The sequence below is a fragment of the Ananas comosus genome, linkage group 17 (genome assembly GCF_001540865.1).
Source record: "Ananas comosus cultivar F153 linkage group 17, ASM154086v1, whole genome shotgun sequence".
Taxonomy (NCBI): Eukaryota; Viridiplantae; Streptophyta; class Magnoliopsida; order Poales; family Bromeliaceae; genus Ananas; species Ananas comosus.
In genome coordinates this window covers 7658406-7685409 of record NC_033637.1, presented here as the reverse complement: position 1 = coordinate 7685409, position 27004 = coordinate 7658406, and the positions used below count along the sequence as shown (strand labels likewise).

The following is a 27004-nucleotide window of genomic DNA, read 5'->3' as shown; positions in this document are numbered from 1 at the left end:
CACTCTCGGACTAGGAATTGTTGATCGTTTCCCTTCCAGCAAATGACCTCCAAACTCCAAACTAAGCCCTTCGGAAACCAAACTCATGGATTACCGCCGCCGGTTGTTGACGGTCACCTCTCCTGACGACCAAAACTACATAATTTAATAACGTACGGTCACACTCCCCCACGTCCTCCATCGTGAAAGCCACTCCACCTCTCACTCCCCTCATATTCCCCCCCAAAATCCCACCTCCCACAAACCACCAAAATGTCCCGAAATCCCGACTTCTTCAGCGACTGGGACGACCTGCCCGCCGAATTCTTCACCGCCGCCACCATCACCCCCACCGCTCCCCTCCGGCCTCCTCCCTCGGCCCCCGCCGACACCAGCTGGCCTGCTCCCTCGGGCCCCGCCGGCCCCCTGCCCGAATTCTCCGGCCGCGCCGACGGCATCTTCAGCCCCCCGCCCCGCCCGTCCCGCCCCCCCTCCCTCGACCTCCGCCCGCGCCCGCTCCGCGAGACGCAGGCCGGCTCCTTCCTCCGCGCGATCGCCGCCGCCGCCGACGATGACCAGATCTGGGCCGCCCAGGAGTCCGGCGTCCGGTTCTGGAACCTCTGCGAGGCCTTCGGCGACGGAGGCGCGCGGGGGAGGGCGAGGAGGGGCGACGAGGAGAGCGCGCCGTTCTGGGAGTCGTGCCGCACGGCGCCCGCCCTGTGCCTCGCCGTAGATCGCGGCCGCAGGGTCGTGTGGAGCGGGCACCGGGACGGGCGCATCCTGGGATGGAGGACGGAGTCGAGGGGCCCTTTGCCGCCACCGCCGCCGCCAAACTCGTCGGTGGATCAGAGCGGCGATTTCAAGGAGTGCCTCGCGTGGAACGCCCACCGTGCTCCGGTCCTCTCGATGGTCGTTACTCCGTACGGTAATTCTCTGTTTACTCCTGCCCTTTCTCTTTGAGATCTGAATTCAGCAACTTGTGTAGATAACTCTTGTTTACTCTTGCTCTTTCTCTTCGAGATATGAATTCAGCAACTTGTGTAGATAACATAGCTTGGAAATTGCACGACTGAAAAGTAGCACTCAGAACGCGCCGTATTGTGTTTGGATGAAACGTGTTTTAAGCATTTGTGGAAAAAATTTATTACATCCGACGAAAAAGAGAAAAATTAAAATGCGTGCGAACAGGGAATTATTGAAATCACAGCAACTAAACAATCCACAAAAGTATAAGTTATCGAACACATCGAGCAATTTTTGACTAGTGGAACGGAGATCTAACTTCCTATCAAGAGCTAATTGTCATGGAAAACAAAGGGTTGATCCTTTGGATGGTTGAAGTACTGTTCTTCTGAAAATGTGTAACATCTGCCGGGAAGAGCATGAAGCATAAGTACACATATATACATATAGATATATATAGAGAGATCAAGCATGGTGAGGAACAAGAAGGAGATGGAGACCGTAGCTTTTTAGGGGATTTTGATGTTGCTTGTTCTTGAAGAAGAGAGAAGGAGGCTAGAGATCATTGGCGGGAGGCGGAGCAGACCTAGGGTTCAGATCGCCTGGTCAAGAGACAAGATGTGCAACGACAGGATCTAGTAATTCCATGCTGGAAGTGGAGTATCTCAAACCTCCAACCGGGTCGGGTTGGTCGAGCATCGGATCCAAACCCGCTAGAAGCCAGAGGTGTCGGGCTCTCCAACAGCCCAGAAGGCCCACGACTCCATCAGTTTGGGCCCACCAGGCCTATACTATTTCTTTCCATATTTTTACAGTTTAATCAACCAATGTAATCAATTTTCATTTCAGCACAAATACAGTTACTAAGTAGCAGGCAGATGTAATTTTGGGATTATAGAAAATGAATAGAGCTTTTCTTCCTTCCTAATTCTCCTCTCATCCTCTCCCCTCTCTTCTCCATCCCACTCAATCTGATTCCCTTCTCTCTTCCTCTCAGCTTCTCTTCTTCCTCTAATTCTTCCCCTTCTTCCTCTCAATTCCCATTGCGAGACCCTAGCTCAAAGGCCCACATCAACCATCATCCTCGTCGCCGTCCACGCCTCGGCAAATTCTCGTCATCGGCGGGTTGCGACAAGTTTGGGATATTACAAAATGCAACAACTCTCTGCTTTCTAGGCAACTATTGTATTATCCTTTGGAATTTTCCAATATTGCTATAGTTCTCTAAATTCTTGTTATTTACATGATGGTCCCTCAGATAATTTTTTCTTGTGCACATTAGTTGTCCTGGAAAGTCTTTTTGAGCGGGTTTAGTATCAGGAGATGAAAAGGAGAAGCTATTGCTTGCACCAGGTGTATAAGTACATCACATACACCGCACCCTAAAACTCCCCTGCTAGAGGTCTCAAAATCAAAATCTAATTCGCTTGATGTGTTCTATGATGTTTGAAAGGCCTATATATAAAAACTCATAAATTTTGGACACTAACTTCTGGTGAATAAAAAATGGTCCCCTTCTATACTGTTGATCTTTGAAATTACTTGATGCCTAGCTAGTAGGCTTTTAAAACTTATGATTTTCATACCTAGGACCTTTAGATGTTGCAGATCACATCTAGCAGATTATATTTTATTTTACGACATTGATCATCAAAGATTGTATGTGGTGAATGGAGCGTAAGGATCCATTGGGTGCAGGCAATAATTTCTCGATGAAATTGCATTTAATCCCCACTACTTAGTAAGCCTGTTCTATTTCTTCCCTAAATTCTGCTTTCCTCTTCCAAATATCCACTTTCTACCTTCCTATTCTCTCTCCTTGTGTCTCTTCCACTCTCTTGAGTAGGTAATACATGCTCTAAGAAGAGTTATATGTTCATCTGTATGCTAATTAATGAAATGCTTGGGAGTTCTGAATTGTTGCTTTTAAGCTACTTTCTTCTCTCTTTTTTTCCACATTTAATTTGATTAGGTGGCTCTTCTTTTGTATCTTTAGGAACTCTAGTGATTTAGGAATGAAGGTGAGATAAAGGTGATTAAAGTTCTTTTAAGATGTTTCAATGACATCATCTCATAAACAAGGAGTTTAACGGGTGGAAGTATTCTTGGTTTATGTGGTTCACACTGAACCAAAAGAGATTGATATGCACAGCCAAGAATGATTTGTGTCTGAAGGATCGCTTTGACAAGAGACAACTTCTTTACGCTCTTACACATATCCCCTGGTGCATATAAGTATGTGAAGCTCATGGAAATGACGGTTGGCATAGACTTGGGATTTCCTTTAACTTAAGTGCCTCTACTAGGAGTCCTGTTTTCCTACTTATGTTAGCTGAAATTATTTGATCTTTTCAATCGAGCTATTCTTACTCTGTTATTCTTTACTTCCTTTGTTCCAGGTGACTTGTGGTCCGGATCTGAAGTTGGAATTGTTAAAGTTTGGTCTAAGGATGCTCTTGAGCACTCCCTCTCTGTAGCAATAGAAGAAAGTCATAAAGTTTCTCAATTGGTTGAGAGGTCATATGTTGACCTTAAGAGCCTAGTCACTTATGGAGGAGTCTGCCCCTTACCTACTGTAGATGTTAAACATTTGTTGTCTGATAATTCTAGATCAAAAGTGTGGAGTGGTGGTTATCTTTCATTTGCACTTTGGTATGCCATCACTAGCTCCCTTTCCTTTGCTATTTTTAAATAAGATACCATAGTTTAATTTTGACTATAACTGTTATCGACTCAAAATGTTCACTATTTAACCAAACAGGGACTCTCGTACAAAGGAGCTTCTCAAGGTCATTAACATAGACGTCCAGGTTGAGACTCGGTTTGATATCTTGTCTGTTCAGGGTGCTTATGAAGAGGATGATACAAAGATAAACCTTTTCTCCTCTTTTAAGAAGGATAAATCACAAAGTTCTGTCAGTTTTTTCCAGAGGTCGCGTAATGCCTTGATAGGAGCAGCTGATGCTGTTCGGAGAGTTGCAGTCAAGGCTGGATTTGGGGATGATAATCGAAGAATAGAGGCATTAGCAATGTCAATGGATGGAACGATTTGGACTGGTAGTGCAAATGGCTCACTTGCTCTTTGGGATGGTAATGGTAATCGGCTACAAGAGTTTCAACATCACGCTTCTTCTATTCTGTGCATTTGTACATTCGGTTTGAGAGTGTGGGTGGGTTACATGGATGGTACAGTCCATTTAATGGATATTGAAGGAAATTTGATAGGAGGATGGGTAGCCCATAACAATCCAATTATAAAAATGGCTGTTGCTGGTTTGTATATTTTTACATTGGCTAATCACGGGGGGATTTGTGGATGGAATCTGTCCTCTCCAGGGCCTATTGACAACATCTTGCAATCCGAGTTGATACAGAAAGAGACACTATACAGCAAATTTGAACATCTGAAAATTCTAGTGGGTACTTGGAATGTTGGGCAAGAAAGAGCATCTTATAATTCACTTGCAGCTTTGCTGGACTTCTCTGAATCAGAGGTTGGATTAGTTGTTGTTGGGCTGCAAGAGGTTGAAATGGGTGCTGGTTATCTTGCGATTGCTGCTGCTAAAGAGAAAGTAAGACACCTCTTTGACCATTTTTTCAGTTTAACAGCTTGTATTGCTTAGCCTTAGTTGATAATGCTCAAGAATAGTCCACCAGATGATCATAAAAAAAATTGAAGCATGATTTTCGTCAGACCATTCTGTGTTTTAAACTGTGTTAGAACTTAACTGAACAATTGCTTCTTGACTCGAATGTTGGTCCATGGTGCAATTTTTGAACCAATTTGATCCGTCCAAACAGATAATGGTAGCTTTTGTTATGTCCATCCAGATCATATCAACTGGTAGTTTTAGTTTGGTGGCCTATTCTTATCTAAGATCTGAAACGTACTTTGTTGTCGAGTTCATTACCTGAATTAGGTGGTCTGCAAGACTATTAGAGTGGATAAGGCATTATTGAACATTAAATGGTTTTACTTTGTTGACATCTAAACTTTATCGAATTTTCTGATGGTACTTATATATAAAAGTTCAAGCAAGCCATTCAATGCTAAAATACAGTAAGTTATTCATGTTAATTATAACTTTTGTTGTGCTTGGGTCTCATGTTTAAGTGGTTAAACAGAGAAACAATGTAGAGAAAGTTAATTTCTCAACGAGACGTAGCAGTGGGCGGCTAACGTGAGTACGGGACCTTATCCTGTTTGTCGATGTGAGGTTGCAAAACAGCTTCTCCATGTGGGCGATCTAACGCTCGACTGCCCAACCGTCGTTATGCTTGCCATCGAACTACGGCGGGTCGAACTCCTTGAACTCTGACAACCTAGCCCTGATACGGGTGCCATTTGCTGACAGTAAGTCAGCACCCTTGAGGGAAGAGTCGTCATAGTTGTCGTCGTCATGGCCGCAGTCGTGATTGGTGCTGGTGCTACAGGGGGGTCTGTGGTCACTGGAGTACTTTGCGCCGGAGGTGGGACCGGAGCGACAGCAGCTATAGCTTGCTCCTGCAAGAACTGCTGAAACATGCCTGAGAGGGTTGTCTGTTGACTACTCATATCGGCTATTTCGGCCTCGAGCTATTGTTTATGAGAAGCCCCCAGCTGCTCGGCGCCCATCTAGTCTCCACAGACACCCTCCAAAGACACACGAGTCCGCGCACTGTCGGATGCCTCCTCATGTGTACGTCCAGCACCGCGACCTGGATGTGGGGGTCTACCACGAGCCATCTATATCAACAAAGAACACTGTCAAGTGATAAGAATTGACTCGACTCGCATTGGAACTCAACCCCAAACACCCCGTACTCGCGCATCTACACCTTAGGTCTTCTTATGGGTCAACCTAACCAGTGGTTTAGTTAAACACCTTGAATGAGTGTGTAGCTGTAACCTGGCTCTGATACCATCTTAATCTATCACGCCCGGGGGCTCTTTTTGTAAAGTTTTTTCGAAGAAGAAGCCGGTTCGAAAGTGAAGCCATCGGAAAATGTCTTTTTTTTTTTTTGAAATACAAACATGCCATAGGACAGAACAGACCAGACCTGCCACAACTATAGGTTTTCCCCTATCCATTAGGACAGGGTCTCCCCTATATTTACACGGTGTACTACTACAAGAGTCGTTGCAACACTACATTCAATCACACAAGCAGCATTCACAATGTATACGCTCACGACAATCATTCAGTTAGCAATCCTTGAAATGATGCATGTTCTAAGCACTCCTTAGACGAAGGATGATGCAAATGCACATTACAGCAATCAATTCTATCGTTTGAAGGTGTTTCCCATCCGGAAACTTTATTTTTAAATACTAAGGATCGATAAAACCGAAAAAGCCTTTTGAAAACAGTCTCCTACACGGAAACCCATCTTTTGAAAATGCCGACTACCTCGAGGGTTAGAAAACCACATATCATACAACTAAAATACCATCTCACCGAAAATTCCAAAAGAATTGTTATTTCAAATACTTGCAACTAAATGATCGTCCACAACCAGGATTATTTTAAAACCAATAGTCAAGAAAACATGTAACTTAACTATAATTTCTAATTTATTAATCATAAATAAAATCGGTCTAATCGGAGTAACCGTAACCAATGCAGATGTGTCGGGACCTCTAGAGCTCGCTAGCTATCGCACCTCGCGCACCGTCTCGACTCCCACCACCGAGATCATCTGAAGGGGGGTATGAGAAACCAACAAGGGTCTTCCAGTGGATACCGCAAGCCAACGAGGGCGAGTGTACTCACTTGCGGGAGAAAAACAACTAAGATAGATAGATAGATACTCATGTACAATAGCGGATTAAGGAAATATAGATATGCATAATAGTAATCACCTACCGCTACTGTAAACAATAACATATACATCAACTGTATGAAAACTGGTATCCAAACACCTCACCGTATAGGTTTAAAGACCGTAGGAAGTGTCACAGTATGCGTACCCACCTAGCACAAAACCCTTGCAGGGGCCCGTAGGTTGTAGAGACGACCACTTTTCCGGAAAAGAACACCCACGCAGTGGCCAAACTGCTGGTGTACATGATATGCTACATGAGCTGTGACGATCGATGCAAAATGCTCAAAAGTCAATCAATACGGCAAATAGCCGAAGTCAACAATCCACACCTTTCTAAACAAGATCACCAGATCGGCGAACCGATCGGCATCGACCAATCAGGTCTCACAAGTAGAGATCATGCAATAAATCCAACACCTCTCTACTACAAATATGTGAACGAGCAGAAGTAGAGTAAACAAACCAGAAGTCTAGTGGTAAAATGCTCATCAAGAGAATGCAAGTTAACGGGAAAGAGTAAGGGAAGAATATCACCGAGCTAGCACTACTGTACCGACTCCTAATCGAAGCACCCACCTGTAATCGTAGCAGCGTCTAATACTCGAGGCGCTCTGGGACATCAATTGGACCTATGAACGACCCACCAAGTCAAGACTCACTAGGTCGACTCCAAAACCCTAAACATATAGCCCCGGAACAGTCAAAAGTTTCAAAAAGTCCGCCGAAACACTTTCAAACTCAACGAAGTGTTTCCCAAGGGACCCAAGCATAATCCTGGACACCCGCTGTCCCGAAACACACCGACATAGGTGTTCGGACAGCAAACATAAGCCAAAGGAATACAGATACACCAAAGCACTTAATGCCATTCTGGGTTTCCGGAAATGCCGTTTTCGGCATCGGAACCCTCCGTCGCTCACTCGTTGTCTTTGGAAACTCGAGACAACGAGTGTAACCAGCCAACAAGGTTCTGCGACGCATCTGGGTGATAACACTACTAACAAGTGGACCCCACAACAGTCACCGCGTTTCGCCTACGATTTTATCGAAAAACGCTTCAGGAATTAACTCTGATTCCGCGAGGGCATCGAAAGCTTGGACAACCAGTCTAGAGAGTCACACCAAGTGGCCTCATGCTGCCCAAGACAGCTTCTGCTATCACAATTGCAAACAGGCCCCTAAACAAGAGATATATCACAAAATAAGTTAAATTACATGCAAATTAGGGCCGATAGAGAACACCGTGCGTCTGCTAGACCAACCAAGAGCACCAGCGGATTGGTCTTGACGCAGCGAAGCTCATGCTCGCTTTCTGGGGTAAGAAAGTCAGCTGAGGAACGCTCCAGGGCCAAGATTACTACAATTAACTAAAGGCTTTGGGGGTGACAATGCAAAAACAGCGAGTCGGAGCTCCTCAGACATAAACCGAGGTGAGCACGGTGATCATCGACGACTCTAGGTCACCGTGCTCACTTTCTGGAGAGTCGGGGAGCTCCTAGATGTTCGGAACAGTAAGTAGAGCCAAAAAGGCTCAAATCTGGGCCAGGAAGGGAGCTGCTCGCTTCGGTCGGCCATCGACTGTCGGCGTGTGACCTAGGGGTGAGTGCGGAGGGGGGGAAGGAACACAATGCTCACCTTGGCCAGCGGCGGGGAGTGGCGTGTTCCCCAGGACCGGAGGGAGGTGGTGGCACTGCTTAGGGGCGGCGACGGCGTCGCTGCAAGGAGGTGGAGCTGCCATTGCTAGGGATAGCCCGAGATGACTGTGGAGCCCGCGGTGGCGCTCAGCGACGACGGGGTTGCCGGAGGGAGTAGGATTGGAGCCCTGTGCTGCCAGAGGTGAGGTCCGCAGCAAGGATTTAAGTGCCGTGGCACGGGGTCGTGCCGGAAACTTGTCGGCACTGTACGGCACGGTGCGTGTCGAGCCGTGCCGATACATGCCGGTCAAAAAAATTCTTGTGTGCCGACACATAATAGTATGAAATATTTATTTTCTTTAGCAACGAAATATTCTAACTATTTATGTCTTTTTATCACATTTTTTGAACTTTATTGAGAAAATTACTTACTAATTTAAAGAATAGAGGGTTTTCAGCTGTGCCATCGGCACGGGGTCTGTATCGTGTCGGTATTTTGTTGGCACTGTACGGCACGGTGGATACGGCTCGTGCCGACGGGCACTTAAAACCTCTCCGCAGGGTGCTGCTATTCTCCCAGGTAGGCCTAGCCAAATGAAAAAGGGAAAGGGAGAGAGTTGAGAGAGAGGGAGAGGGTGCTGTTGCCGAGGTTTGGCCGGCCGGAGGAGGCTTGCCGGCGGCTGGGAAAGTGCACGGCGCTGCCAGAAGAGGGTGGGGAGCTGGCTAGGACTCGAGAGAGGAGAGAGGGAAGGCTAGGGTTAGGGTTTGGGAGGAGGAAACCCTAAATGCCATTATATACGTAGAAGTATAATTGCAGGTAACTCCCTAAAAACTCAACATTTCTACCCTAGTCCCTCTAGGCACGTGTAATACGCGCGATCCCTCGCGATTCGGTACATAAAATATTAGCTTTTTCGCGGAAAACCTAATATGCAATCTTGACCCTTCCTCAAACAACGTGCGATTCTGGACAATCGGTTCGTCGGATTTACGAATGGATCACGCTAGCACCTCCGGCACTGCCCGACCATCAAACCTGTGATTTTATTTCGCCAGAATTGGTTGTCGATTTGCGACAAAAGTCATCTCTCTCTACCTCCACAAGTATACCTATATATATTTATATATATATAACAATTCAAATTCAAATTTCAAATTCGAATTCTTAGGTATTACATCATCCCCCCACAAGAAGTTTCGTCCCCGAAATTTAATCACTCAGCTCCTCTAAACAATTGAGGATATTGCTCCCGCATAGCAGACTCAAGCTCCTAGGTAGCCTCACGCTTGTGGTTCTCTCACAGAACCTTCACATACGGAATACTCCGATTCCACAGCCGCTTCACCTCTGGTGCCAAAATCCGCAACGGAGCCTCATCATAACTCAGATCCTCCTGTAGCTGAATAGTTGTTGGACTGATAATGTGGGACTAGATCTGGGATGTACTTCCGAAGCATGGACACGTGAAACATATCATGCACTTGGGCGAGACTCGGAGGAAGAGCCAACCGATACGCCACCGGACCAACACGCTCTAAGATCTCAAACGGTCCAACAAATCACGGACTAAGCTTGTTCCGCAACCTGAACCGTTTGATCCCTCTAGACGGCGACACCTTAAGCAACACATGCTCGCTGACCTAGAACAAGTCACACCGTCGCTGGTCCGCATAGCTCTTCTATCGACTCTGCGCGGTCAGTAGCTGGTCCCTCGCAATGTGATTCTTGGCTTCCACATCTTCCAACAAGTCTGGCCCGATCACCCGGTGCTCACTGACATCGTCCCAACTGATAGAGGACCGACATCGACGTCCATACAATGCCTCATACGGCGCTATCTCGATACTCGCCTGATAACTATTGTTATAGGCGAATTCTGCCAGCGGTAAGTACTTGAACCATCATTTGCCGTAGTTCAGGACACAAGCACGATGCATGTCCTCGAGCGTCTGAATGACTCGCTCGGACTGATCGTCGCTCTGTGGGTGGAAAGCCATATTGAAGTTCAGCTTTGTACCCAAGGTCTGTTGTAAGCTCCTCCAGAACTAGGATACGAAGCGAGTGTCCCGATCCGAGACGATCGACACTGGCACCCTATGAAGCCTGACGATCTCGTCGAGATAAAGCTGTGCCAGTCAGTCATGGGACTAAGTCGTGTGCACCGGCAGAAAGTGGGCCGACTTTGTCAACCGGTCCACGATAACCCAGATCGCGTCTTGGCCTCGCTATGATTGAGGCAAACCTGTGACGAAATCCATGGTAATCTGTTCCTACTTCCACATAGGCACCAAAAGTGGTTGTAGCTTTCTAGTAGGTCGCTGGTGCTCAGCCTTCACTTGCTGACAAACCAGGCACTGAGCCATGTGCTGAGCTACGTCCAGTTTCATATTGGGCCACCAAAAGTGTTGCTTCAGGTCGCGGTACTTCTTGGTTCCGCCGGGATGCACAGTGCAAGGTTTAAAGTGCCGACTAGTGCCGTACGGTATGGGGTGGCATGGTACGGGGGGCCTCGGACCTCCCTGCGTGCCGTGGCACGCAGCGCTGTGCCGCACGAGACAGAGCAGCACGGCGTAGTGTGCCACTACACAGTGCCGTGCCGGCACTATACTAATTTTTTTTGCTATTTTGTTATTCTTTTTGCTTTTTTATTTTTTTTTATTTTTGTTTTGTTCTTTGAAGTATTCATAGCATTCTGGGTATCCCACACTCCCCCAAAGACATTGCAAATCGAAAATTTACTTATTAGGTAAGTCAAAAAAATTAAATTAATTTTTTTGTTTATCAATATACGGACAAAAGATTTGTCCTAGCCCTTCGCTTCCACCACAGACATCTATTTTTTTCACAAATTATTTTATCAAAATTTGTCGCACCACGAAATTTTTGGCGAATTAAGGGAACAAAATTGAACTCAATAAACAAATTTTGAGTCACATCAAATATAAAATTTTATTTTTGCGTTAGAAGATTGAAAATACTGATAAAATTAAAAGCTAAATTAAATCAATTGATACTGAAATTTATTTAATTTATTTGTCATATAATTTATCGCTTAATTTTTTTGATAGATCCATTAATTTATTGAAAAAATTCATTAAAAAAATAATTTTTTCAAATACTTTTTAAAATATTTTTTAAAATAATTTTTAAAATAAATTTTTTTTTCTTTTATAAAAGAAAGACTAATATGGTCAAAAGAAAAAAAAAGAAAAAAAAATGTCTTTGCATTTTAAAAATTCTAACCTTTAAAAATTTTTGTTCTGCATTAGATATAATTATATTACATACAAAAAAGCTTACAAGCATGTTAATTGATGAGTATAGTAAGTTATACATAGCACATATTCATAATTATTTGATTAAATCTTTCAAAATAATATTATAAGAGCTTATTGAAAATAAAAAAACTGAAATAAGTCCGTGCCAAAGCGTGCCAGTAGGCTGTTACGCGTATCCATTGGCAGACAAGAGTACCATGTGTCGGCACGGAAGCGTGCCGGTGCCGTACTGTGCCAGGCAGACAGCGGCACACCCCTGTGCTACGACACTTTAAACCTGCCACAGTGTATGGGGATCGATGTGCCTTTGATAGGATGTCTCTCCTCAAATCCGGATCCTCAGGCATGCACTTCCAGCCTTGAAAGTGAAGCGATCCGTCGAAGTGGACCGTGAAATCCCCCACTTTACCCTGCTTGACATCTGCCTGAATCTTCTATAGATGCGGATCTGATTGCTACCCGAGCGAAATCTAGTTTGCCAAGGTAGGCTGCACTACTAGAGTCAACAGCTGGGCAGTGGCTCCAGTGGGTAGAATCTCCAACTCCAACCGACGAAACTCCTCTATCAAGTGATCCTGCTTAGTGAGCATGAAGGACAGATCAACTGAAGGAAGAAGTCGCACTTCTTCAACTTCGCATAAAGCTTCTCCTCCCGAAGAACTTGTAGCACAATTCTCAAATGCTTTTCGTGCTCTTCATCACTTCGAGAGTAGACTAATATGTCGTCTATGAACACTACGACAAATTGATCTAAGAAGGACTTAAAGACACGGTTCATTAAATCTATAAATGCTGCAGGGGAATTGGTAAGCCCAAACGGCATAACCATGAATTCATAATATCCATATCGCGCACGGAATTCGGTCTTATGTACATCCTCCGGCTTGCTCTTCAACTGGTGATACCCCGGCTAAAGATCGATCTTCGAATACACCCGAGACCCTTGCAATTGGTCAAGTCGTCAATGCGGGGCAACGGGTATTTATTCTTAATCGTGACTTTGTTTAGCTCGCGATAATCCACACAAAGCCGGACCGTACCATCTTTCTTTTTCACAAATAGTATCGGGGCTCCCCAAGGTGACATACTTGGTTTGATGAAGCCTTTATCAAAAAGACCTTGCAATTGAGCTTTTAACTCCTTCAACTCGGCCGGTGCCATTCTATACGGGGCTTTCGAAATTGGCGCGGTCCCAGGAACCAAGTCTATCATGAACTCGATTTCCTGGTCTGATGGCATTCCTGGCAACTCTCCGGGAAATACATTCGAAAACTCTTGGACCACTGGAATGTCTTCGAGCACCGGAATCTCCCTACAAGTCTTCACCACGGTTGCCAAATAAGCTACGCAGCCACTATTAATTAACTTCTTCGCACGGGATGTAGTCATCGTCATGGCGAAGAGTGAGCTCTTACACCCACGATAGGTGAACTCCTCTTGCCTAGGCTCACGAAAAGTTAGTACCTTGCTCTCACAATCAATAGTCGCGTAGTACTTTAAGAGCCAATCCATACCTAAAATTAGGTCAAACCCTTTCAACTGCCTCAACATAAGCAAGTTCGCCGACATAATCCAATCACCTACTTGCACTGGACAAGCTGCACATACATCCGTAGCACAAAACGCATGATCAGAAATATGGACCCACTTAGCATGCATGCCCTATTTAACATCTATGCCATGTACACTTGCAAATGGTTGACTAATAAATGAATGAGATGCGCCCGTGTCAAATAAAGTTCTAGATCCGATTCTATTTATTAACACAATGTCTGCCACGACATCGTCAACCACGACAGGTTTCTCCACCTGAGCGGCAAATACACGACCATTAGGCGCTAATCTGGGTTCCTCGGATTGATGCGGCATCATAGCGCGCCTAGCTGATATGGTGGTGGGCGAAACTCCTGCATATTGTTTAGGGGTTGACTGAACCAAAGCAGATGACGGGACAGGTGATAGTCCACTCGGGCACTCACGACTGATGTGTCTAGCCTGGCCACACCTATAACACCTCCCGTCTCGCCGTCCATAGCTTGTCGGTCGATGATCCCCGCCACAAATAACACACCGAAGGGCTCCGCGGCTTCTCGACTATGCTCGCGGATACTTAGGGGGCTTCTTAGAACTCGACTATTCCCCGACACCACTCATAGTCCGTTTCTTTCCTTTATCTTTCTCAAACGACTCGCGCTCCTCTCGTGCGACCGCATTTCCTTGCTCCATCCAAGAGCCTGGTTCAAAACCTCAACAAAGGTTTGAAGCTTGAAGGAGTACACAACCCTGAAAATCTCGGCCGAAGTCCTCGTTCGAAACACTCCGCCTTGTCCTAGTCTCCCTGAACCACGCCTGGGACACAGTTCACTATATGCGAGAACTCTCGTTCATACTCCCTTACTGAGCGACTCCCTTCAATTTTTGGAAGTCCTCTTTCAGCTTCCTCTTGTCACTGTAGGGGAAGCACTCAATGAACAACAACCCTTGAAACTCCTACGTAACTGGGGGAAGGTCCGGGGATCGATTCTTCTTAACTCCCCTCCACCGGATTTGGGTTGACTTCTCAAAGCAGTGCACGGCCAAATTAATTTTGTCCCGCTCCAGAGTATATATATCTTCGAACAGGGTCTCCATCAAGGCGATCCAAGTCTCCACAACCCAAGGATCCACTACCTCCCTATCAAAAGTAGGAGGGTTGAACCTCTTGAAGGTTATGAGGGCTGCAAGCGCTCGCTCTCTCTTTGCCTTCACTGCCGCTAATTCGGGGACGGGGGCCGAGGAGCTAGAAGCCGTCGGAGGAGTGCTCGCCGGAACAGGGCGAGTCGTCACTGGCACCGCTGTCACATTCGCTCCCTGAGTAGCACTGGTAATGTGTGTCGAAGTCGCAGGCGGTTCCTGGCTTTTGAGTGCTGTCACCGTCACCGTCGTCGTCGCTGCAGGTTGCGACACCAATTCCCGAAGCTTCCCAATCTGCTTCTCCTGTCGCTGCACCACCCAAACTAATGCAGTTATTTGAGCACGCAAATCCTGAACCTCACCAGACCCAGATAACCCATGCACCTCAGAAGGTGGTGTCGGAGTAGATCTCGTCGCAGGGCGTTTCTTCGGCACCATTACCTTCTAAAACGCAACAACTAGATTAATCACCTTGACCCACGAATTCCACGCAACTCAAGAGCTAAACCAAACAAAACCAAATTAGGCGAAAGCATACAAGTGTACTTATTCCCATCCCTAGGTATCATATTGTCGGCCGCCAACATAACCTTCTTGAGTTGAGAATAAATAACACCTTGAATCAGTCTCCAACCACCATTAGAGACATGCTAACAACTAGACTCAATTTACTTGACTTCTGCCACTACTTATTAATCAACGTCACTCGCGTACGTATGCCCTTACGGTTACCGTCCTACGGTTTCCTAGGTCCTTCCTAGACTTCTCTACGCTCTGATACCACTCTAGTCTGTCACGCTCCGGGGCCGCCAATTTGGTTGGTTCGGGCGCGTACACAGACCACCGAACTGACAGAGTCTCCCCTGTTCGCCCAAGGTTCAACAACATCATGACATAGAGTTTCGCCCACGAAAAACAACAACATACATGATTTGCACGAGCAAAATTTGCAAGAGCGAGAGAAAAATAACTTAACTATTACAACTAAACACTTAAGCTTCACATACATCAATCCAAAATACAACCATCTCTACTTATATTACATACATACTTTATTACATGACATATACATATTCATTTCTCCAGTGAAGCTTCTACAAGTTCTCTCACAATATACAAGACATCTCTCCACAACATAAAGTATTGCCAACACAAGGAAGTCCACTACCTAGGGCGTTATGCCCTTGCCGCAATCCTCGACCGCACCACTCACGCTAGACTCTGGAAAACAAAGGGGTGAGAACTAAAAGAAGTTTCCAGTAGGTTCAGCCACCGACCCCGCCGACTTTCCCACTAGGTCTAATCAAGCATGAGTAGTAAGAAAGGGAAATAATAATACACAGCTGATGCAACTGCCATGCCTCTACGGTATGAAACTGAATAAACAAATATACAACTATGCTCATGATGCATGTTCTTTTAACCCGATCTTACCAGCTAACTCGAGGGTCAAGCCCAACTCACAAAACTAAGGCCCTTAGTTGGGGAGAATTCCGCTACAACCCTTCTGAGATTGTTTGTTGGGGAGAATTCCGCTACACCCATATGTGACAACTCCGGAGCTCACTGCTTGTGGTGTCGCGACCACCAACAAGCCAAACAGACTATGTGAGTATGATTCAATCCTCTAATCTCGAGGATACCCTACTAACCAGGGTATTAACATTCGGAAATCTACCAATCCCAAGCATCTAATGCCACAAGGTGCTATTGAACACATCTAGTCATAAAATGCTACCAATGTTTCACTATGTTATCTAGGTTCACATTTTGGTTCTTTGCACTTATAGGGTTCCCAATATTCAATGACCCAATCCTTATGCGTCCAATGTCCGAGTTTCCGATTCAAGTTATCTAACTCTACTTTAGGAGCATGCAAGGAATTGAAAGCCTAATATAATGATAACCCTATAATGCATGATTTCTACACACATACCAACAATGGCAACATAGACATAGGAAAAAATCCAACTGTTTCGGATAGCACCACCCACCTCGTGTCGTCGTCTAGAAGCGAGAAACCAAGCCTCACAATTTATCGTCGCCGATTTGGCTCGACCCAAGGCTAACGAAGACGAAACCGACAATTCTCTCAATCGGATGCCGTAGGCTCGGAGGAATCCCAATTTGAGTTGCCTTACGTGTCGATTTACCCTTCACTTAGGGAAATAAGGGATCAATTTCACCATAAACCCCATTTCCACAAAACCCCCAATTTTAGTCATAGGGTTTGAACACCAAAATCTCTTGGGATTTCAAGTTTAGTCTAGGCTAGGACTTCATAGGGATTCCCAAAATGCCATTAAAAGAGAGTTAAAACCAAACTCTAACTCAAAATCTCAAAACCTCACCTTTGCCTCCTTTACTCCCCAAGCTCTTGGAGAGATTCTAGAGAGAGAGGGAGAGGAGTTGAGTGAGAGTGAAAGAAAGAGGGTTCTCATGTGGAGAATAAGAGGTGTGTATTGGGCATATTTATAAGCCCCAAACAATTGCAATTTAACCCTTCTTATTTCAATATTTACACCCCTTGTATTTCTGCATCTTGTAGAGCTACGTACCGGTACTTAAATTGGCATACCGGTATACGAGCCTTCAATACCGGTAGCCCGAACCTGGTTCCTCAAAACCCGAACGTTGGATTTTTGGGTCTTCTTTTGGGTTCCGATACACAGTTTTCCAGTACCGATACTCAACCTTCCGATATCGGTACCCCCGGTTCAATTCCGCAAAATCCGAGAGCTAGTTCTTCTGCACTTTGTATTGTGTACAGTACCTAGAATCCAATACCGGTATTCAATGCAAAGCCTACAGCTTTGACGGATTTGGCATTACGGAGCTTGTATTTGCGCCCAATTTGAGCCGAAAACACTCGAATACTCCCCAAACTCTCTTCCAGCAGCTCCGAAGCCTTTTGGAACATTACATAAACCTCTGCAATCGTCCCTCACCACACTTCGGTCAATTTGACTAAAGTTCGGTACAACATATGGGGAATTCAGTATATTACAGGTGGCTTCGACCTAACTCACCTACCCGGACTTGGGTCTATTGTTGGGCCTCTTGCCATTAGGTCTCTGGTGGACCACAGCCTCACTCAAGTTATTAGGTTCACCCAACTCAACTTATTAGTCTCCTAGACCTATAGTCACGGGGCAGGAAGTTGGACCTATTTTAGCCCAATAATAAATAGCCAACAATAAGGACTATAAATTAACAAGGGTTAATTGTATACAGCTCCCTGTAAATATATCGAATAGCATATATATCCCTATAAAGTTCAACTTTTTATATTTATCCTTGCAAAAATCCTAATGTTTTTAAATATATCCCAGCTGTTATGATCCATTAGAAAAATGTAGTTAACCATAGGTAAATACTTAACTCTGGTTAGTGCATGAGGTACATTGACCTTTTTGCTTCTTTTATATTATTTGTGATGGTGGAAAAGAAGAAAATGATAGTTGGAGATTTTTGGGAAGAAATTTTGCATAATTTTAAGAGCTGGCGCTTGTGGATAGGGCTGGCAAATGAGCGAGCCGGCTCGCGTTCGACTCGATATTTGGCTCGCTCGAGCTCGACTCGAAATTAAATGAGCCGAGCTTGAACAAAAAAAAAGGCTCGAAATTCATTTCAAGCCGAGCTTGAGTATTACTCGGCTCGTTCGAATTAGGCTCGAAAAGCTCGAATATATATATATATATATATATATATATATATATATATATATACTATGCTATCGAAAGTATAGAGGATCTGGTGCTTTCGATTTTTTGATTTTTAGATCAACTAATCATTTCTTTGAATTAATACTATTATTATCTTGTAGGGACCACTCAATCTTAGGGATATTATTTAATCCTAGGGGGGACCGCAATCATCCCAACCATACAATTCTTAATCAAAGGGTCAAAAATTCGAAAACATCAAATCCTCTATATTTTCGATAGCATAGTAGTTCTACACTATATATATATATATATATATATATATATATATATATAGAATTGAGCTCCTATGCTTTTAAAAGTATCAAGACATTGGTGCTTGTAGATTTTCAGCCTTTGGATTAAGAAATGTATGGTTAGGATGATGTGGGCCCCCTAGGGTTGAGTGGGTGGTTGGTTGAATAGTATAATCTAACGGGTGTAAATGGTCAACAATGCAGATCTAACGGCTAAAAACCTACAAGCACCAAGTGCTTTGTGCTTTTAAAAGTACCATAGCCGGACTCTATACATATATATATATATATATATATATATATATATATATATATATATATATATATATATAGAGTTGAGCTGGAATGCTATCGGTAGCAAACGGGCTCCGTTGCCACCCATTTGTTTTCGATGATGGAGCTTTCAAATCGACGATCGGCACCGTTGAACATGATCTATATCACTTGAAGTATCTAGAAATCAAATTTCAAATCTTTTCGACATCATTTACCTAATGATCAAAAGGTTTCAAAATTAGTAATTTTAATGGTTGATATGAGGGCTTTTCTCGTTTAACGGTGTAAAGCTATCCAAATCAATTGAATTTTGGTTAGAAAATTCTTTAAACTATTTAGAACATGATCTATACTCTCGATCATGATTACAAAATTTCTATTATCACTTTTTGGGGGATATTCATTTTCAGCCATTCATTTTTACGCCCACTTGATGGACAAGAAAACAATATCGGAAAAGTATGAAATTTGATTTCTAGATACTTCAAGTAGTATAGATCATTTTCAACGGTGCCGATCGTCGATTTGAAGGCTCCATCATCGAAAACAAATAGGTGGTAACGGAGCTCGTTTGCTACCGATAGTATTCCAGCTCAACTCTATATATATATATATATATATATATATATATNTAAATTCAAATTTTAATTTAAAAATTAAAATTTTAAATTTAAAAAGTCAAATATAAAATTTAAAATTTTAAAATCAAGTTTAATGAGAGGAGTAATATCATAATTTTTTTATTTATAACTCCCCGTTATTTTCTTATTTCGCACCTATCCAAACACTATTTTTCTTATTCTCGGGAACAATCCACTTTTCATCCAAAGTGACCTACTATATATCATCCTAGCCCTATATCATGACTTCTATCCTATGCTTTTAAAAGTACCAAGTTATTGGTGCTTGTAGATTTTCAGCCTTTGGATTAAGAAATGTATGGTTAGGATAATGTGGGCCCCCTAGGGTTGAGTGGGTGGTTGGTCCAATAGTATAATCTAAAGGGTGTAAATGGTCAACAATGCAGATCTAACGGCTAAAAACCTACAAGCTATATATATATATATATATATATATATATATATACCATNAGTGAACTCAATCCCCAGTTCCTGGAGCCTCTGGTTGCTGAACTTGTACCCCTTCTTTGGTGGATTCGCTTCATCCTTGCACCTGCATGCACAAATCTCAAACACTTAATTAGCTCCCCAAATGATCTTACACCTACTGCCCCTTTCTTTCTCTCTCTCTCTCTCTCTCTCTATATATATATATATATATATATATATTTATTAAAAAATATATAAATATAATATATTTTAATTATATAAAGGCTGAGTGAATAATCTGAGTTTAGTTAAAATTGGGCCAATATTGTTGGCCCATAAAAACAAACCCAATAGACAAATAAAAGAGCAAAATTTTACTAAATTTATATATTTTTCCTTTCTTTCTTTCACAGAGCTCTAAATTTTCAATATGTTTCTCTCTCTCTTTTTCTGTCTCTCACCCTATGTGGCCAAGCCGGAAGCCCTCCAAGTTACCAAGTAGCAGCATATGTCTGCCGTTGCCTATCTTGCTATTAATTGTATGCTTGAGAAAATATACAGAATATTTTTAAAGTAAAAAATTATTGTTCATATAAAATTTTAATTTTAGTTATATATGATTGGATAGTTTAATCCAATATTTATCTATATAATTTATTTATTTTTGACTGCATAAATGAAAATGAATAATATGGAGATTGAAGGCGGAAGAAAAGACATGTGAGGCTGAAAAGATTAGATATTCAACTCATAATTTTTTTTTTTCATATTATAATACTATATTTTATATAATTATTTTATACTTTGAGCTATTAAACATATTTTTGTATCAAATTATAGATAATGTTCTATACAAATTAAACTATTGATCGTATGATGTTGAGAATTTCAAGCGGCTCGTTTAGGGCTCGAGCTCGCTCGACTCGAAATTAGGCTCGCTCGAGCTCAGCTCGAATTAATTTCAATCCAAGCTTGAGCTTAAATTTAGGCTCGAAATTAATTTCAAGCCGAATTTGAGCCGAGGCAAGCTCGCTCGAGCTCGGCACGTTTCCACCCCTACTTGTGGAGGGACATATTTCTGATGGTAAAAATGTCATTTCACTTATCTTCAGTTAAAAAATAAACAGTGCTCTAATTGTAACAAACCAGAGGGGCACATATGAATATAACTGGACTTTTGCAAGGATAAATATGAAAAGTTAAACTTTGTAGGAATACCATATTTGCCATTCGATATATTTACAGGGAGCTGTATGAAATTAACCCAATAAACAAAGTATTTTTTCTCTTGCAGTAATTAAACGAAATAAAAATTAAGGCCTCGGTAACTAACTATATAGTTGTGATCCGTTAACGAGATCCAGAGGTACCTATAGGCGCAAATACAGAATAGAGGCACTCGAAGGCAAGGATTAAAGTGCCTATCGGTAGGGGCCGTATCCACCGTGTCGTATCGTGCTAGCAAGATATTGGCACGATACAACCTCCCTACCAATGACATAACTCAAAACTCTTTATTCTTGAAATTACTAAGTAATTTTCTTAATAAAGTTCAAAAGATTTGATAAAAATACGTAGTAAATAATTGGCATATTTTGTTGCTAAAGAAAATAAATATTTAATGCCATTACGTGTCGGGACATATTTTTGTGATCGGCACTCATCGGCACAGCCGGGTACGCACCATATCGTACCGTACCGGTAAGTTTTCGGCATGATCCCGTACCACGGCACTTAAATCCTTGCCCGAAGGTACATATACAGAGCAGAGGCACTAGAAATTGCAAATACAGAATAGAGGCGTAGATAGGCGCAAGTACCTGAAGGCGCAATACAGAGACGAAACTAGCTTTTAGAACAGAGTACATGTCGACATGGCCAATATTAGCATAGCAGAATACCAAAAAAGTGCAAGAAACATTATAATTTAAAATACTTATCCAGCCACTAATTTGCAGAACAGATTATCAAATTTTAAAGTTGTTTTGCTAATAGAATATGTCAATCACAGTTGAAACTTTTTAGAAATATTTAATAATACGCTTAACCCTTAATTTAAAATCATCAAAATAAAGATTTTCGACAATCAGAATATTTTTCTCAATTATTTTGCGAAAAACTAACGAGTGTCTGGTCGTTTATCTTAAAAGCAGCTTCGAAGCTAAGAAGCTATCCGGTCGAAAATGCACAGGAAGTCAATCACCTTAACCTAAATTAAAAATTACGATTCTCTATAAGCTACTAAAAATAAGATTATAAAGATGATATAAGCACTTAGAAAGAAAAGCTTATACAAACAATTAAATTCATATAGGCTCACATAAGCTGACAAGGTCGGTTACAAATACCTGCAAATAGCTTGAGACGGAGCACGAAGGAGATTTAGAATAATAAATCAACGAAAATTTAATTATTAATCAAGAAAAAGAAAGGGTTCCAAGGAACTAGACAATTCAATGGAACAAGAAAACATGAATGGAACTTTAATTATTAAACGAAGGTTCTAGTGCTCGAAACAACAATTTTTCAGATGTTGAAACATAAGGTTGCAACCTGTAACCAGATGGGATCAAAATTAGAAACAAAAATGACATATTCTTTCTCTTAGGCATTTTGTCGAACACCTAGAGGGCATTTTGACTAACGTGTAGAATGTAGGGAAATCACACAACCAAAATTCATGAAGATACAAGATAAAGATAACAGTAGAATCAACAACAATTGTAGATTGATATAAATCATATTTTAATGATTTTAATTCGAACCATCAGGAGATAAATATTCAAAAAACAATCACATAACCTGTCACGACCGTTGCATCAGATAGACGAGTAGGGTAAGTAGGCGGAGTAGAGGGTGAGACACGAGAGGATCGAAGGTGAAGAAGAAGAGCGGCGCGGCGGTGGAATCTATAGAAGAAGGGTTATCGGGCAACGGGTTCGTGTTCCCTCACTGTAGCATCACCGCGCCCGACTCCGACCTCTGGATCAGCTAACGGGTGACGGGCCGTCTCTGAAGCAGTATGGAGCCATAGCGGTAACGGGTCTGCTTACCTTTTACTGTGTGACACCGACCCGAATCCGGAAGGTTTAGAGAGAGGCGGTGGAAGCTGAAGCCAGTGAAGGAGCCCAGCCCAAGTCAGGATTAGGCCCACTATAGCCCACTGAGTGTAATTACAATTACAGTTTAACCCTCGCCATTGTAATTCTTACATTTTGATCCTCGCGCTGAGGAGTATAAGTAGCAACTCTACGCCTGTAACGAACTATGAGAAGTTTGAATAAAATTCCCCAATTCTCCCCAATTCTCTTCTTCTCCACTCTTCTCCCCTCTTCTTCTTCTTCTTCCCCATCTCTCTTCTCATCTCAGATCTATACTTACTCCCCGATCTCTTCCCACTGATACCGAAGGATCTGGATTCAGTCAAATTCTGAATCCCATCATCTCCTCTTCTTCGATCCTCTGCGCGCAACGTCATCGGATCAAAGAATCGGATCAGGTAAGCGATACATCATTCCATTTCGCCTTCCTACGATTAGCATCGGGTTGCGAAAGGGTCAGGATCGTAACATAACCATGAACAAGGAGGTTGGATGTTCTCAAGATTTGGTAAAAGAGACAAAAGAGAAGAGAGGAAAGAAACCTCTTCAAATGCGGAAACAACGACGACGAGATACCGTCGACAGTGAACCAAAGATGTCGACCATGCTTGAGAAGTGCGGCGGTTGATGGCGGTGGCGGCGAATGACGGTGATGGAGGACGGAGGTGATCCAATGGGCGCCGCGTTGCGTGTGCGGGATGCCTGTACGGTACGAGATAAGAGAGGATCGTGGGAGGGAGAGAGAATGAGAGATGGGATGGCTGAGATACGAACAGGAGAGGAAATTGAAATTAGGGATTTAATTAACACAAAATGCTGCCAAGTCTCTCAACTTTTAATATTTACGAAAAGGTCCAAATTTCAAAAGAACTGGGGTCCAAACAAAAGAAATAAAAGTATGGGGTGTTACATATACTATATTTGGTCTTTGAATTATATCATCAGAATAAGATAAATCACCTTATAGGTAAGGTATACTATTTTGGTAAACCATGGTTTCCAAGGCCTTCCGAGGATCTAAAATCAAACTCCTAGCTTGCAATCACAGAAGAAATTCTCTCATAGTAGTAGACAAGTTATTTAGTGATAATATCCAAATAGGCCTTAATAATTTTAGCATTACTAGTGTGGATTTTAATATTTGTAGTAGTTAAATGTTGCCGTTAGTGAAATATTTGCAGCCAAGTTGTGGTTGGCCAAATTTTATTATGCAGCTATATTAGAGAGTTTGAATTGCTTTACCAAGTGTATGATGCTTTGATTTGTCAGGTCTTGCAAGATTGGTGGGTATATTTCTCCCTTTTTGCTGTTGTTATCTTGATGGCTTTTAACTGACTTCTAGGTAGGATTAGAAGGAAGCCCAAACGGGCAGTGGTGGTTGGATTCTATTGGGAATGTCTTAAATGGAGCCTCCTTCGAGCGTGTTGGTTCAAGGCAGTTGGCAGGATTACTTATTGCTGTATGGTAATTTTACTACGAATTTTTTTTTGCATGTAGATCCTTAAAAGCTTTTTAAATACTTTTTAAAAACTTTTTTTTAACTTTTTCGTTTTTAATATGGTTATACTCATTCACCTGGTTTTCACATTTCTCTAGGGCTAGGAGGAACCTTAAGCAGTACATTGGTGACATTGATTCTGCTGCAGTACCATGTGGGTTTGGGCGCGCAATTGGGAACAAGGTTCTTTTCTCTTACTTTTTTCTTGGAGTTACTTGGTGGGATTTTTTTTTTTTTTTTTCTGTTTTGTAATGGAGGCATGTGATCATTTGCTATCCACTGCTCACAGAGTTCTGTACCTTTTCACTCATGTGGCAACTGATCATGAAAAGTAATTGTGAGCACAACTTGCCACTGGTTACTCCCTTTTAATTAAAAGTTTATGGTTATATAGCTTTTATCTGCACAGAAGTTTTAGCAGAATTTTTGGTTGGTCAGAGAGCAGTGCAGGCTTCTTTGGTAAAATTGTATGGAGACCCCTTAACTATAGACCATTTTGAATGACATCAACTTCAAATTTTTTGATTGAGAACCCCGTAATTTTTAATTTTGTAGAATTAAATAATTTTTGTCAATATTTTGGTGATTTTGTTAATTCATTGGGAATTTCGTCGAATTTAATGGCTTTAACGATTTAATCACTTTTTGGGAGTGAAATTGAAATAATTAATGGCTAATAGCTAATAGATCAATTTAGGGCTTTTGTTTGCATATAGCCCCCTGAAAACTTTTTTTTTAACAACTGGCCTTAATAAATTTATATTTTCATAAATAGCCCTCTCCTTGCCACGCTGTTGAACACGGTGATTCAATCACGATGTTTAAACACGGTGATTGGATCGTCGTGTTTCTTTTTGTATTTTTTACCGTCCCTATGTTAAAAAAGAGAGACTAGAGCGTGGATATGAACATGGTGATTTAATCATCGTGTTCAACTTAAAAATACCAACGTGGCGCGCTCGCGTGGTAAGGAGAGGGCCATATATGCAAATATAAATTTGCTAGAGCTATTTGTAAAAAAAAAAAAGTTTTGAGGGGGGCTAAATGTGAAAAAGCCCAATTTAACATAACTTTCAACTTGACTAACTAGAAGACTCAAATTCGAAAAAAATTAAAAGTTAAAAAGGTTGTCAATGAAAAAAAAATGAAAGTTGGGGTCCCATTTCAAAATGTCCTTTAGTTGAAGGGGTCTCGATACATTTTTTTTTTCCATTTTTTTCTACCATATCGGTGTTGAGTCAGTCTTGCTATGAAAAAAAAAAAAAAAAAAATCTCTTTCTGTACAAGTATAACAATTCTCATTTTATTGATTGCTTACATCTGTGTAAACTATCCTATTTTATCACGTTTAATTAACTCTGAAAAATTATCAGAATAAACTGGTTTCTAAAACTTTTGTGCCTTTTGGTTATTTGGTGTCTCATCTTAGCGACAGAGTCAGGATATTCTTGTGGCTCTATAATGAGTATCCAACCATAGTGAATATTGCAGTGTGTCAAATAAAATCCAACACTTTCTTTGCATGGCTTCAGAAATCTGCCACAGATCTTCATCAATAATGCACAAAAGATTTTTTGAGATTTATTTCTTCTTTTGTGATGAGTAAATGTTCGTAGTATGTCGTTTTGTTTATGACATGTTGATTTTCCTAATATGTGGTGAAATGCTTATTTTAGGGTGCTGTAGGTTTGCGGATGAGAATATATGACAGAAATATATGCTTCGTGAATTGCCACTTTGCTGCTCATATGGAAGCAGTGGACCGGCGGAATGAGGACTTTGAACATGTTTTCCGTACAATGACTTTCAATTCCCTGTCCAGTGGGCTTCTTGCTGCAGCAGGTTTTGATACAAATACAAGTCCAAATAAATAGTTTTTTGTCTTATGTTAGTGTTGCATTTTCTCCATGGTTTTTAGCAAAATACTAGTTTTAAAAATTGCACACGCGCCACTTGGTTGCAACATATAGGTTCTTTGTAATGACTTTCTAATTTTTCTGTTTGTTGCAGGCTGCACTTCTGTTCAGCTGAACCGTGCAGCGAATGTATGCAAAAATACATCTCATGTTGTCTCTCTCATGAAACTAAAATTTGCTATGGCAATTTATGCAATTATAAGAAACTTTTTTGCTGCAATGGCAGGCTACTAATAACAGAAAGCCTGAATTATCGGAAGCAGACATGGTCGTGTTTCTGGGTGATTTCAACTACCGTCTTCATGATGTTTCCTATGAAGAAGCAATGGAGTTGATTTCTCGAAGACGATTTGACCGTCTTAGAGAAAAAGACCAGCTCCGGGCCGAAATGAAAGCGGGCAGAGTCTTTCAAGGACTGCGTGAAGCACAAATCGATTTTCCTCCTACATACAAATTTGAAAGGAATCAAGCAGGTCTTTCAGGTATGTTGTTATGTTCTAATAAAAGGCAACTGAATGTTCATAGACAATTTAGTACTGAATCTATCAATATTAAAAAAAACCTGACTAGAACTATTTTCTGCATATTCATCTTTTTCTGGGTTTTTAATAATTACCATGACGCTAAAATATAGAAATTTCTTATAGGGTATGATTCTAGTGATAAGAAGCGCATTCCAGCCTGGTGCGACAGAATATTGTATCGTGACAATCAATCTGTGTCAGGAGCTCAATGCTCTTTAGAATGCCCTGTAGTTTCTTCAATATCCATGTAAGTTGTTTTTGGTACTAAATGTACAAGAAAAGATAAAAGTGCATCATTATCCTAATTAACTTGACTCGGTGCCTTAATTTTTCAGGTACAAAGCTT

General features: G+C 42.0%; 1 protein-coding gene across 1 annotated transcript; it reads left to right on the top strand.

The window, feature by feature from the left end:
- Positions 133 to 26888, top strand: LOC109723258 (type II inositol polyphosphate 5-phosphatase 14-like; the record flags this gene model as incomplete). The annotated part of the gene is given in 9 exon segments (XM_020251571.1): positions 133 to 904; positions 3342 to 3594; positions 3704 to 4514; positions 24063 to 24184; positions 24317 to 24401; positions 25895 to 26060; positions 26229 to 26263; positions 26361 to 26616; positions 26782 to 26888. Coding segments are annotated over 9 exon segments (2487 nt in total), but the record flags the coding sequence as incomplete, so codon positions are not given.